General features: G+C 57.5%; 2 protein-coding genes across 2 annotated transcripts in view; one reads left to right on the top strand and one right to left on the bottom strand.

Annotated features, from left to right (window-relative positions):
• Positions 1–4,313, top strand: part of TRAPPC2L (trafficking protein particle complex 2-like) — a 6,330-nt gene extending 2,017 nt beyond the window's left edge. The window contains exons 2-5 of the mRNA XM_010843960.1: positions 485–657; positions 1,605–1,692; positions 1,809–1,888; positions 2,698–4,313. Of these exons, the coding sequence (XP_010842262.1) occupies positions 485–657; positions 1,605–1,692; positions 1,809–1,888; positions 2,698–2,743 (387 nt within the window). The 3' untranslated portion in view covers positions 2,744–4,313. The remainder of the gene's footprint in view (positions 1–484; positions 658–1,604; positions 1,693–1,808; positions 1,889–2,697) is intronic.
• Positions 4,314–5,689: 1,376 nt separating this feature from the next.
• Positions 5,690–9,869, bottom strand: PABPN1L (poly(A) binding protein, nuclear 1-like (cytoplasmic)). The gene is made up of 7 exons (XM_010843992.1): positions 9,442–9,869; positions 8,946–9,084; positions 8,563–8,615; positions 7,910–8,157; positions 7,715–7,802; positions 7,174–7,316; positions 5,690–7,074 (listed from the first exon to the last, which is right to left on the bottom strand). Exons 1-7 carry the CDS (start codon positions 9,688–9,690, stop codon positions 7,035–7,037), a joined length of 960 nt encoding a protein of 319 aa, XP_010842294.1. The 5' UTR covers positions 9,691–9,869; the 3' UTR covers positions 5,690–7,034.
• Between the last annotated feature and the right edge of the window lie 4,110 nt (positions 9,870–13,979).

Below are 13,979 nucleotides of genomic sequence, written 5' to 3'. Positions count from 1 at the left end.
TTGATCAAGAGGCTTTTGAGTTCCTCTTCACTTTCTGCCATAAGGGTGGTGTCATCTGCATATCTGAGGTTATTGATATTTCTCCTGGCAATCTTGATTCCATCTTGTGCTTCTTCCAGCCCAGCGTTTCTCATGATGCACTCTGCATAGAAGTTAAATAAGCAGGGTGACAATATACAGCCTTGACGTACTCTTTTTCCTATTTGGAACCAGTCTGTTGCTCCATGTCCAGTTTTAACTCCAGGGTCAGGTTGCTCCAAAATGGCTCTGCAGAGATGGAGGTCTGAGCTGACCCTTGAAGGATCTAGAATGAGTCTGCCAGCGCCTCTGCCCAGGTGACAATTGCAGGAGTTGGCATGTTGGGAAACAGCCAGTATCATGGGGTTAGGAGAAGGGCACCCACTAGGGTGGGGCCTTGTTTTCTGGGCCAGTGCACCCAGGGTGGATCCTTGTCACTTCAGCCACCATCATCCTTTTCTTGCAGAATTATCCTCTTTACATCCGCAGCATCCCCACGGAGAATGAGCTCAAGTTCCACTACATGGTGCACACATCCCTGGACGTGGTGGATGAGAAGATTTCTGCCATGGGGAAGGCCCTTGTGGACCAGAGGGAGCTCTACCTGGGCCTGCTCTATCCTACAGAAGACTACAAGGTGTATCCTTGTGTCTGTCAGCAACTTCAAGTCTGAGGATTTTCTGCAGTCTCAGAGTGCACTGTAGCATCAGGTCCCTTTGAAAAGCATCTTATAACGTCACTTGGAAAGGAAAAAAGATGTGGGCTTTTGATCAATGGGGAATTAGAGCAGCTTGAGACCAATTATGACCTCATACCCCTTTTCCTTCAGTTAGGAGGATGATGTGGGAACAGCCAGGCTTGAGTTGCCTGGAGAATTGTGACAGTCCTCACTTGTCCCTGGGGTTTGTGGAGGGACTGGGGACTCTCTAGCATCATGCCTGCAAGGATGCCTTCCTGTGCCGTCCCAGCAGGGCCACCACCTCCTGAGCCAGGGGTCTTCGTTCACTAATCTCTTTTTTAGGCTCAGCCCCACCTGTCACTGTAAGATCTTGACCAGTCCTCAGGACATATTATTCCAAAACCCATGGAGTTCAAAGACATTCCAACAAATATTTCATAGTAATGACCTTGCCCAGTGTCACTGCCTGGGAGCCACTGGTCCACAAGACAAAGTAGCCTTTTGAGGTGTGGGTACCTTAGGCTGACTGCACCTCGTTTGTGCAACCTCTGGTTTTGCAGTTAACTCTCTGGGGCCAGGAATTGGTGCAGAGAGAGGGTGAGGTGCCCCAGGGTTTGGGCAGGTTGCCCCAGGACTTGAGTTGTGACAGGCCTTAGTTGCCTGCCCTCTGCTCCTCCAGCAAACACCGGAAGCTGTATAAGGAAGTGTCAGGTCACACCTGGCGTGGCCCTGTGACCTCCTGGCACTGCAAGACAGGCTCAGCCCAGGGCTGGTGCTGTGATGCAGGTTGTCATGCACCTCCAGAGCAGCTGAGGAGCTGGGAGACATATGCAGATGGCCCTGCACTCACAGACTCTGCAGTGATGAGTCCCTGTGTTAAGAGCGAATTCCCTAACCAGCTGTGCAGATACGGCTACGTGACCAACTCCAAGGTGAAGTTTGTCATGGTGGTGGATTCCTCCAACACGGCGCTCAGAGACAACGAGATCCGCAGTGTGAGTGTGGGGACTAGTGACTTGATTTTCCCTGTTTCTTTAGAAATGCTGAGAAGCCCCCAACGTGGCAGCAGCTGTGCATCCATGTGAAGTAAACATGTTGCTTCTTGTTTCAGATGTTCCGGAAGCTGCACAACTCCTACACAGACGTGATGTGCAACCCCTTCTATAACCCGGGGGATCGCATTCAGTCCAGGTGGGCGTGGCACCTTCTCTGGTAACCCCTGACCTGCTGAGAGGCAGCAGTTCTGAGAGGGATGGAGAGAGGGAAGGCCTTTTTAAGCAACAGGCACTGTGCCTCTAAGGCAGCTGTTCTGAAATGGCAGAACCCTGTTTTTCCAAACAGGGTTTGGAAATGCTTACAAGGATCTCCAACATGTGAAACGGAAGGGGAGTTGGGGAGCAGGGTGGGGGCAGAGCTTGTCCATCTGGTCTTCCAGGTGCGCCCAGCAGGTACTGGGGCACCTCCCCAGATCCCAGTGAGGGCCCAGGCATATGGACAGGAGCCTTCTGGCAGAAAAGGTTCTCTTGCCAGTGCTGATTTTGTCTTTGACATTGAACTTGGATGATTAGAAAATTAGATTACAGATATCTTCCAAATAGCCTTCAGTTAAACACAGACAAAACACTGGAATGTCAAAAAAGATGTTTCCCAAAGAACTGTTCATACGTATGTGCTCCAGAACTGCTCCTGGGAATTCCCTGCGTTCCCAACAGGTGACTCCAGCTAGACCCTTCCTGTGGCACCTCCCCTCAGTGGTGACACGGTGTCTTGGGTCATCCGGGTTCCCACCCCTGACTGGAGACCCAGCCAGGGCAGCTCTGTGGAAAGTCGCGCAGGAGTGAAGCAGGAGACTCAGATTCTCACCACCCAGTGTGGGAGGATGCACACGTGGGCCTCAGCCAGCTTCACTTACCCGGACCTGGGAGACTGACGTCTCTGCCAGCCGGGGATGGAGGGTGGGCGTAGGTCTGCCTCTTTGATTGGTCCATTTTTCTCTCCAGGGCCTTCGATGGCATGGTGACCTCCATGATGATCCAGGTCTGCTGAGCAGAGCTCTGCAGCCCCTGGCTGGAAAGAAGGGTTCTGTACATAACCGCATTGTCCAAATGTCTGTTCATCTCACTTGCCTCTCCTGGGGGTTGCTGGGGGCAGGGCCTCATGCTCGGGGCATGTTGACTAAAGGTCTTGTGAGATCAGCTTTGGGTTTTTCCTTCTGAGACAGCAGAGGCTTGAATTAAAGAGAGTTTAGGGACTCCCCTACTGGTCCAGTGATTAGGACTCTGAGCTTCCACTGCAGGAAGCCCAGGTTTGATCCCTGGTGGGGGAACTAAGATCCTGCAATCTATGTACTACACCCCAAAAAAGAGTTTATGTGGAACTTTACAGGGGACAGAGCTGATCAGGGACCAGATGGAATAGGAACTCTTGTCCCCACTAGGCACGAAGGGGCAAGGAAAGCCTGGTGGCAAGAGCTCCTGGAGCTTGGAGCCCTGAAGAGGCTGCGAAGGGAGGGGCAGAAGACCTGTAGACCGGCCACCCTGCTGCATCAATGCCGTGGCTGCACCCCCCAGTGACTGAGAAGGTGGGCTTGTCTGGAGGGGTCAGCCTCCTGTGCCCAGAGCCCAATTAGAGGGGCACGTGGGATGGCCTGCACACCTTCCCCTGGGGGTGGGGCTTGCCCTTTTTGGTTTTGCTCCACCCTGGAAGGCTGCCTTCCAGAGACCGTGTAGCTAGCATCTCATCAACTGCTGGTGGGCATCAAATGAGCAAACTCTGAGAGTCCCCTTCTGCCTCCTCAGTCACTCTGGAGGGGGTTTTTGGCCAGGAGAAGGGTGGTTTAGACTCATTGGGAGTGGGAAAGCTGTGATCTGTGAGTGTTGGCAGCCCAGGGCTAGATCTGGGGTGCATTCTTCTCCGCTTATCTTTGGGTTTACTAGCACAGATGAGATTTTTTTATAATTACAGAAATAAAAAAAATTAGCTCAGAGTGTGTGTGAAAGACACAAGTCCCAGGTCACCGCCCCCCCCACCCTCCACACACACATACACACACACACACAAAGGTGGGATCATAGGACCTAGACGAGGGCCGAGAAGTGTGATCAGCAGGTATGGGGCTGATGCAGCCATCTTCATGTGGGCTTTCTCCCCAGTCCATCGTCAGAACTCTGGTTGAGCTGTTACTAGTAATCTTTCCTGCCTGAGGAAATGACCGAAGCAGGGATTGCAGTTTGCTAAGCCGACATCCATTTTGTCTTGTTTCTTTACTAATAGGTCCCCAGTGTTATTGGGGACAATTGGTCAGACAAAATATACTTCCTGTCCTCACACAGGTAGGTCATTGTGGCATGTAAGTGGATGGTGTTGGGAGGCACTTGCAGGAAAGATACTTAAAAGAGGGATTTAGCTGGCAGTACCTTCACTTTTCCTCTTCTATCCTGGAACTGGATGTGATGGCTGAAGCTTAGGAAACTATCTTGAGAGCATGCAGACAAGATTCATCCTCTAAAGATGGGGAGCAGAAAACTAGGCAGTGTCTGGGTCTTTGCTGACATATCAGTCCTGAATGTTCAGCATTTTTTTTTAATTAAAAAATAAAACCCCTATCTTGTTGAAGCTACTGCTGTTTGGGTTTTTCTTTGGGTGGAGCCAGATCAACCCATAAATTGCTTTCTATTTATGGGTTTTCACATGCATTTCCATTTTCAGCCTGAGAAAATAAGGGTTAGAAGTAATGTGCTTGCCTTTGCCAGCAGAACTCTCAGATAGCACTTTAACCTTAACTTCTTTTTTCTTTGTACCATGAGGCTGGCCTCAACAGAGCCCGCCTGCCTGTTCGTCCCCACCTGCCCCAGGCCCATCCTTCCTCCAGGGGCTGAGCCCTGTCAGATGCAGCCCCTACTCAGCCCTTGGCTGTTGCACCAGTGATTTCTGTTGAAGTTGGTCTTTCCTCCCCATCAGGAGTCCTTCTCCCTTCTGTGCCAGGCCAGATGGACCAAGAGGATGCTGCGTGTCTTGGCTTCCTCTGGGCACAGCTAAGGAAGTGTGGGTCGGAGCCCTGGCCGCCCATGTGGGCTGCTCAGACGTGAAATCCAAGGGAAAGGAGGGCCTCCCGGATCCATTCTCCTTGAAGTGGCCATACAGAAGGGATTAAGAAGGTACTTCTGAAAAGGGACCAGTTCCTTGGGGTAGATGGCTTGTCAGCAGGTACTTACAGAAAAGTAACATGCAGGGACTTCCCTGGTCATCCCAGTGGCTAAGGCTCCACACTCCCACTGCAGGGGGCTGAGGTTCAATACCTGGTCAGGGAGCTAGATCCCACACACTGCAACTGAGAGTTGGTGATAACTAAAGATCCTGCAAGTTGCAACTAACAGATCCCACATGCCACAACTGAGACCCAGCACAGCCAAAGAAATACACGTTTTCTAAAAAAAAAAGCAATGTGCACAGTGATAGTGTGTAGCCTGCTTGCCAAGGAGGGTACTGACCTCAAGTGTGGAGCAGCAGGAGCGGGTGCTTCACAAAGTTCAGCTCCAGAGTGTGGTGCAGGCAGCCTGTCTCTCCTGCAGCCCCCTAAGTGCACATGGTCCTGGCAAGGGCCTTGCCACTCAGCCCCTCCCACCCATCTCCAGGAGTGGGTAGTGGTGTGTATGTGTGAGCATGCTGGTGCGTGTGTAGAAATAGAATCTAATTCTCTCACACGGTTCTGGGGGGCAGAGTCAGAAACCTAGGGGTCAGCAGGGCTGGTTCATCCTGGAGGCTCTGCTGCTAAGTCGCTTCAGTCGTGTCGGACTCTGTGCGACCCCATAGACAGCAGCCCACCAGGCTCCCCCGTCCCTGGGATTCTCAAGGCAAGAACACTGGAGTGGGTTGCCATTTCCTTCTCCAATGCATGAAAGTGAAAAGTGAAAGGGAAGTCGCTCAGTCATGTCTGACTCTCAGCGACCCCGTGAACTGCAACCTACCGGGCTCCTGCGTCCATGGGATTTTCCAGGCAAGAGTACTGGAGTGGGGTGCCATTGCCTTCTCCAGAGGCTCTGAGGGAGGGTCTTTTCAGCCTCTCAAGCTTCTGATGATGGCCAGCAGTCATCATGGCTCCTTGGTTTATGGACACATCACTGCAACTTCTGCTGTCTCCACATTGCTTTCTCCGTGTGTCTCATACCCAGTTTGTGTCACTGGGTTTAGGGCCACCCAGCTGATGCTTAGTTGCATCTGCAAAGACCCCTTTTCCAAATAAGATCACATCTACAAGCACCAGAGATTACAGTGCAGACATATGTGGGGGGAGGTTTGTCATTCACTCCTCTATAAGGACCATTGCTGACCCCAGATCAGCAGGGGAATGTCAACCTGGCCTGATGGACAGGTGGATGGAGAGTAGAGGCCTACTGGCCCTCCCGAGAGAATGCTATCTTCACTGGTGCTGTAAAGACACCAGGGACTGGGGACCTTTGGGGCTTGGAGCCCCAGAGCAGCTGTGTTCGAAACTTGAGGAGCTGATAACTGAAAGATTACAAGGCAAAGAGGGTTGCTTTAGAGAAGCCCACGGAGAGGTTTTTTAGTTACTTAAGGCCGTGACCGAGTGTGTCTGCAGCCCAGACCCACAGCTTCCTTCCTCAGCTCTGAGCTGAGCGTAATCAGTGCACACTGCCCCTTCAGGGAGAGAGTGGGGCATCTGTCTGGGGGTGGGGGTGGTGGTGCAGGGCACAGGCAGGGGCCCAGCATGGAAACCTCTGTATTCAGGTCTCACCAGGGCTGGGCCTGTGCCAGGTGTACCATCCCTCTGCCCCTCGTCATGGGGCGAGCACGTGTCCAGAGGCCACCAGACCTGGGGTGAAGACACACGATAGCTTGCCCCTATGGTGTGAGGAGGCTGCCCGTTGGCTGTTAGCGTGTGTCTCAAGAGTGAGACACCCATCAACTGCTTTCTCTGCACCTGAGGAAACAACGTCCAAGTGAGGCGAATTAAAGGGGACACTCTTGCCATGTGCTTTTAAAAAATATTCAAGTTTAATAATTTATGCTTTACCAATAAGATACATATTTCTACTTTTCTATAAAAGGCGTTAGTGGAACATCCCTGATTAAGTCAAGCCAGCGCTGACCCCGTGGTGCCCGGACCTCACCTGCCCACAGCTTCGTCCCATGCCCTCCAGAGCCCGGACTGGCATCCGCGCCAGGCCCACCCTGTGCCCCGCTCCGTGCACGGTGGCCTCGGTGGGGTCCGGCAGTCCTCCAGAGGAATGAAGGGGGCGGGGAAGTTATTCTTAGGAGCACCGCTGTTGATTCCTGACCCAGCGGCAAACCCCACTCTCAAAATCCGGTCCTCACTTCAATATGGAGAAAACCACGGTGAGAATCTTCCGCGTCCCCTGCAGGAAGGAGAATGGGAGGTGAGCGGCCTCCAGAGCTCCGCCCACCGAGCCCCGCCCCGCCCCAGTAGGTTACCGCCCTCCCAGGGCCCCGCCCACCGGCTCCGCCCTCGTGGCCTGAAACGGGCCCCGCCTTGAAGGCCGCTGTAGGGGAAGGATCCCACTCTGGCGCCTGGGTGTCCCCGAAGGCCCCCGCGGTCCGTGGAACTGATCCCTGGTAAATTGGTCCTTTTGGGCAGCACCTGGAAACAAAGGCCAAGTCCGCCTAAGACCTCTGTTCTCATATCCTCCTCCCCACCCCTAGCCGAGAGGAAGGCTAAAGCTGCCTTCCTGGGTTTCCCTGCTGAAGGCTCTTAAGCAGGTGAACATAGGCCCCAGGGCATGAGGCTGCCTGAGGCATCAGACCCTAGCCTGGTCCCAGTCCTCTCAAGATCTCCACTTAGGCCACAACAGTACAGCCACAGCCTCAGTCAAGCCAGTATCTCCCCCGCAGGTGGGGTCTGGATCAGGAAGGAAGCCTCCCCCAGCAGTCTAGCTGATGTGCCCAAACACCAGAGACTGGCAAAGGGCCAGGCTGGGGCAGCTGTGTGTCCTTGCCACTCGCCCTACCCCCACCCCCTCGCCTTGCAGTGACACACACCTTGATGACCCGGCCTCGAAAGATGCTCTTGTCCAGCTCCACGGCGGCCTGGGCCGAGCTCTCCGTGGCAAACTCTATGTAGGCATAGCTGGGATGGAGCAGGGGCCAGTGAGGGCAATGCTTACCCAGGCACAGCTGTTCTCCCCGGGCACCAGACCCTTCCTCGAGGTCCCCTCCCCAAGGCCCCACACTGACCCCTTGGGGTGTCCAGAGAACTTGTCACACAGGATGGTGACCCGGTGGATCTCCCCACAGTGGTTGAAATAGGCCTCCAGCTCCTGGGCCGTGCCCCCATAGTCCACCTGCCAGGCATGGGCCATGGTGGGGGGCCTCGTGCACTGGCCTCCCCCTCCCAGGGGCTCCTGCAGCACGTTTTCTTGGTAGAGAGGGGTTGATCGGGCCCCGGGGTGGGGGGTAGTAGCTTGGGCCTCTGTCCTCCACCCCTGTTGGAGGAGGGGACTGGATACCCAGAGGAACGCTCCCCAAGTTCACTGGCCTAGGCAGGGGTTGTGTGGCTTTTCCCAGTGGAATTCGTTGCCAGTGATTTGCTCACTGGGAGACTGCATGTGGAAACCCTGAATCCCAGGCTACAGTGGGTCTGACCACAAAGGGTCCACACTCCCTCTTGGGGATGCCCCCTCATCGGACCCCCAACCCAGGCCACAGTGGGTCTGACCACAGAGGGTCTCCGTTCCCTCTTGGGGATGCCCCTTCATCAGACACCCCTCCTGTTTCTCCCTTGCAGGCCTGTGTGGCTTTGGAGTCTGCCCCTGAAATGCGGCCCTTCACCCTTCCTTTAATCCTCTCAGCCAGGAGGGGGCTGCAGTTGCCTTCCTCCCCTCACTCACATTGCCCACGTAGATGGATCTGTGGTCAGCCTCTGCCTTCTCCAGGGGGCTGTCTGTGGAGAGAGGGGCTTCAGGACCAGGGGCTTGTCTTGGGCAGGGGGCTCCTGGCAGCTGCTAAGGGCAGGCGCCCCACCTGGGTGGCTCAGTCCTCACTCCTCTGAGAAGAGGTGCACCCGCATCTCTCGGGGGCTCTTGGGGAAGACCACCTCTTGGGGCTTATCCAGAAGGCCCCACTGCCAGGCTGGACCTCATGGAAACCCCGGCCTCTCCCTGGGAGTTTGCAGTCATCCCAATTTACCAGGAAAGGGGTGCTCAGAGCCATGCAACCGAGGACTCAGCCCCACGGCCCAGGACAGCAGTCAGCCTGGCCTGCCGGCTCCTACCTGTCTCGGGACTCAGTAGCTGCCTGGCCAGCAGGGCCCCGGCGGCTTCCTCTCCTTCATCCAGGTTCTGCACCCTGGGCGGCTCCGGCCCCTGGGCCTGCTCCATGGCCCACAGCTTCAGTTTGATGGCCTCCAGCTCCTGCCAGCACATGGCCCAGGCTGAGCCTCGAGGTGGGACGGCCCCCAGGCTTCCCTGGAGCAAGGACAGAGGGGATGGGCCTGCCTGTCCTCAGGTCATGCTGGGGCTCCCCGGAGGGGCGAGGGAAGCCGTGAGGACCTGGGCCTGCAGAAAGCCCCTTTTTGACACCCCAACACACAGAGGCCTCTCCAGCTTATGTGTGGCGGGTGTCCCTACACCCTCCTCCAGGCGGGGGACAGTGGCCTTCTAACCCCTAGAGGCAGAGCTGCAGCGGTCTATCCCCCGGCCCCAGGCACTGGGTTCTTCCGGTTCCCAAGATCCCACTGGCTTCCCCCAGGCGTTCTGCTCAGTGGTTACCTGGTCAGGCACTGGGCACTCAGCCAGGCCCTCCCTCTCCAAGAGAGACAGCAGGAAGCCGGCATCTTCCTCATTGTCTTCCTCAGCTTCCCCCGTCTCCTCCTCCTCCCCGCCAGCCCCCGGGTCCAGATGGGTCTTCTCGGCTGGGCTCCAGGCCCCCCAGCCCTGGGCCTCAGGGTCTGAGGAAGCCCTCTGGAGCCAGGCCTCAGTAGGGGGAGGGAAGAGCGTGCGGCTGAGGAAGGGCCACATGGCAGCAGGGGCAGGCCAGGCTTCCGGGCTCACTCCACGCCAGCACCTGCCCGCACCCTCCTGGGTTTTAAGCCTGCCCTCCCAGGCCAGGTGTTCTCACTAGAGGCTTCAGCGGTCTCCTGGCTGGGGCCAAGCCTCCCCTCTGGCTTCTGGGCCCTGAGGGATCAGAGGCCAGACCCCAGTCCCAGGCCTTTCTTCCTCGCAGGGTGGCCCCTCCGGGACACTTGAGATGGAGAGGGTGCAGCTGAGGTGGGGGGTGGGGCTGGGAGGTCCATCCCCCCACAGCTCAGCCTCACCTGCCAGGATGCAGGAGTTGTTGTCCATGGGGTTGTCTATGGGGTTGTTGTCTACACGCCTTGCTGTGTCATGCCTCCAGTGGTCGACCACCGTCAGGATGACACAGGCACAAGCAAGTTGTCCGAGTGTGCAGAAGCGAAATTGGGGCATGGGGGTCAGAGCAGGCTTCCCGGAGAAGGTGGCATTCGAGCCAGCCTTCACAGATTGGGTCAGGCAGAGCCGGGGCGAGTGTGGCCTGGGTGGAGGGAACAGCTTGAACAAAGGTCTGGGGGTGGGGGTTGGGTGCCACGGGGTCAGAGGTCTTGCAGAGTGGGGTACTGGGCCAGAGGAGAGACATCCCTCCTCTTGACCCCCCTGGATCCCCCACGGACCCTCCCCCCTCAACCCTAGCTCTTAGGTGGGAACCCTTGACAAAACTGCAGGCCTGTGGAGATCAGGCCTGGATACCGGGGGCTTGACGGCAGCTTGTCAAATCCTGGCCTCTTCCCCGCACTCTCCTCAAGGACGGCTGCAGACCTGTGTCCCTGGGTGCCCTGGTTTCCGGTCTCCCCTCCCAGCAGCTGCTCTGGCCTCTTTCTCGCCCTGGTATGGCATCCTCCTGAGTGTTTGCTCACCCAGCCCATATTGCACCCTCTAGGCTGTAGCTGGTAGGTCCCCTTGGACCAGTTGGGGTCTCTTCCCTGGGATGTGGAGCTGGGGGATGGGAGAGCTGAAGCCTGTGGACCTTGGGGGGCCACTGGTGGGAGGGTGAGGCATGTGCTGTGGGGCCCGCGGTGGCTGCCTTTCTCCTCTTGGCTCTGTTCTCACCTCTGGGAAAGCTGAACTAAGCCTGCATCATCCCCCCTCCATCCCCCGGGGCCCTGGAGGGAAAGGAGCCGGCCTGAGCTGGCTACCAGCCTTTAGGCATGGCCTGCTAGCTCCCAGCTCTCCTGCCTGCTCTTCTCCCCTTGGCTTCACATGGTTTTATGCATTTGCATGTCTGAGGTCCCGGGGGCACTATTGCCACTGTGTTGCTGCTTCCAGGAAGCCCTCCTGATTGCTCCCTCTGTGGCCACAGTGCCCAGGCCTCTGCTGGTCCTGTGTCAGGCACACATCCCCAGGTCCCCCCAACCCCGGCTGGCCAGAGCACCTCAAGGGCAGCACTGAGGACGTGGCCCCGGCCTGAGGGTGGTGGACGAGGACAGAAGTGTCGCTGCCGCAGGTCTCTCTCACAGCTCAGGGCAGTCAGCTCCCCTCACTTGCAGGCCGAGACTCCATGGAGGGGCTCTGGCCCGGGCGCCTCCCTCTACCTCCACATGGCTAAGCGACAGCATGGCGGCTGTGTCCGAGCCAAGGGCCGGCTGGACTCTGGCCTGGCCCGGCAGGCTCCTCTGAACTCAGATCTCTGCAATGGAAAATTGCTGTCATCCCCTCTGTGCCGGCACTGCTGACGCACCAGGCCCGCTGGGGCTCCCGCCAGCCGCCTGGCGTGGGGACAGGCTCGCCCCCACGCTGGCCTTTCCAGTGGTGCCGTTCAGAATACACCATGTTCCAGGCTGGGCTGGAGTATTAATAACAGCCTCCTCCCAGGACCGCCCCGGAGCTCGGAGCCCTAGCCCGGGACACCCGCTCTGGGCAGGACCTGCCCTGTGAGCCGGGACACTACGGCAGGGACACCCCGGCTCTTTGGGGTCAAGGTGTCCCTTCCCTTGGTGTCCACCCTCAGAGCTTGTGGATGGTGCCCACACGGCCACAGGGAGGGGTGTTCGGGCCCTTGAAGCCTTGAAGTCAAGGTCGTCCCAACCACCTCGAGGACACACCTTTGAGCGTGCACTGTCCTCCCCCAACCCTTGGCCAGAACTCAGGAGGCAAGTCATCTGCCCTGTCCTGTGGACACTCCCACCCTGTGTCACATGTTCGCCCATCCTCATGGGTCAGGGTCTTGTCCCTCTTGCCTGGTCCCGAGAAGGCCCCCACACAAATCTGTGTGAAATGGGTGTAGATGGAGTTGCCAGACACTCAAGGAGACGCGGAGCCCGTGTTGGTGAATGGTGGCTTTATTCCATGACACAGAACCCACGGGGCCTCGAACAGAGAGATGGGGGGCGTGGGAGGGCGGCTGCCAGGACCCTGCCCAGGATGAGGAAGACAGCCTGACCCCCTTTGGGAGAATTAAAACATAGCGTGACATAAAAAGAAGAGGAAGTGGACAGTCAGTCCTTCCCCACCAGGCTGTGTGTGGCTATGCCTGGCTGGGCCCCTAGCCCTGCATTCAGACGTTTAAGGTCAGGCTCCCACTGAATCCCTGATGTTGCATTACTGCTGTAGGGGTCTCTGGTGAGGCGCCCCAAGGGGCCGACTTAATTGAAATGAAAAGAACAGGAAGCAGGCAGACAGAGTTTTCTGGAACACTTCAGACTGTATGGGTTGCTCCAGACAGCCGGCTCCCCAGGCCACCTCTGTGTGGGGCGTCCAGGCCCCTCGACTCCTCCGCCTCCTCCTCGGCCAGCAGGACAAATCTGGTGGAGGGAGGGGGTACTGGAAGACACCTGTGGGCTGTGGGGGCCTGGAGGCAGGTATGGGGCCGCAGGGGCCAGGGAGAGATGGGGTGGGGGCTGCACTAGGCCTCCAGGGTCCTGGGAACTCCGGCCTCATCAGCCTGGGCGGGGTGCCTTCTCCACTCTCCAGCTCTGAGGGGCTCACTCCCAGCTCTGGGACCCCCAGATGGAAGACAGGCAAGGGGGAAAGGTGGAGCCAACAATGAGCACCCAGAGACGGGGCTCTGGGAGCCCTGGTGTCTGGTGCCAGCCAGCTTGGGGCTCTGTCTCCCTCCCTTCCTGGAGACGCCTCCGGGCAGTGACCCTGATGACAAGGAAAGCAGCAGGCACCGCCCCCTGCAGTGTCCAAGTCTTGTCAGGGAATGTGACTCCCTGACGGACGGCCCTGATCACAGGGCCCCTGAGCAGCTGTGTGGGCCACCTCCAGCACCTCTCCTGGCCCAAAGCCACCACACTTGCCAGGCGGGCCCAGACTGGCCAGAGCTGTTGCTACAGTGTCGGTCCAATCTGCCCACAATGCCTGTAGTGGAACCTGGTCTGTCCCTGGAGCAGGCCTGGATCCATGGGAGGGGCACTGGGAGGGGATGGCCAAGGTGGCTTTGGGTCACTGAGGGTGTTGGTGCTACACTGGGTCCTGGCTGGGGATGGACTGAGGCGTGGTTGTGTGGGTTAGATGGAGACACATGCATGGAGTGCAGACGGGCAGATGGTGGAAGGATGAATGGGGGCTCAGGTGACAAAGAGTAATGGACAGACGGACAGATGGATGGACGGATGGGTGAGAGACTGGATGGCCAGAGAGGTGACCAGATTGGCCGGAGGGATGAACTGATAAAAGGATCAATAGATAATTTACAGATAGCCTAAAGAGATGGGCAAAACAATGGGCAGACACACGTGCTATAGAACTGGGTCAGGCAAGGTGAGTGGTGCCAGGGCCTGGACTCTGGTGTCCTTTTGAGGATATATTGGAAGAACTGGCAAACAGGAGGGAGTCAGAGCCGGTCCTGACCTCTCTCCACAATGTCATTGGGATGAAACCAGAAGGCCCCTCTCCTGGCCCCTTCCCAGAAGGCCGGCTCCTCTGTCCTACGGCCCGTACCCTCCTGGCCCTGAGGCTTTCTCCAGCTCTCCTCTCTGCCCTGTAGCACCTAAGGCTTTCCTTTGGTCCTGGTGGGCCATGGGGACAGGAAGCCTCCTGATTCCGATGGGGTCTGGGGTGTGCCAGCCTGCCTACACAGGGAACGGGGGGCACTGGTCTTTGCCAACAGAATACCCCCAGACACCACCTGGGGACAGTGACACATCCTAGGAGAACGGCCAGAGAGCACAGGGGGTGGGCAAGGTCAAAGGGCCTCACACCAGGGGCTTTCCGCATGGGAGTCAGGGGGCCCGGGCCAGCATCTGCCACCCTGGCCTTGCCATCCTCCCTGGCAGCTGTGGCTGGCGCCCGCC

This window comes from Bison bison, unplaced genomic scaffold (assembly GCF_000754665.1).
Source record: "Bison bison bison isolate TAMUID 2011002044 unplaced genomic scaffold, Bison_UMD1.0 scf7180017864192, whole genome shotgun sequence".
NCBI lineage: Eukaryota > Metazoa > Chordata > Mammalia > Artiodactyla > Bovidae > Bison > Bison bison.
Note: the sequence above shows the minus strand (reverse complement) of the source record. Positions and strands in the feature narration are given on the sequence as shown.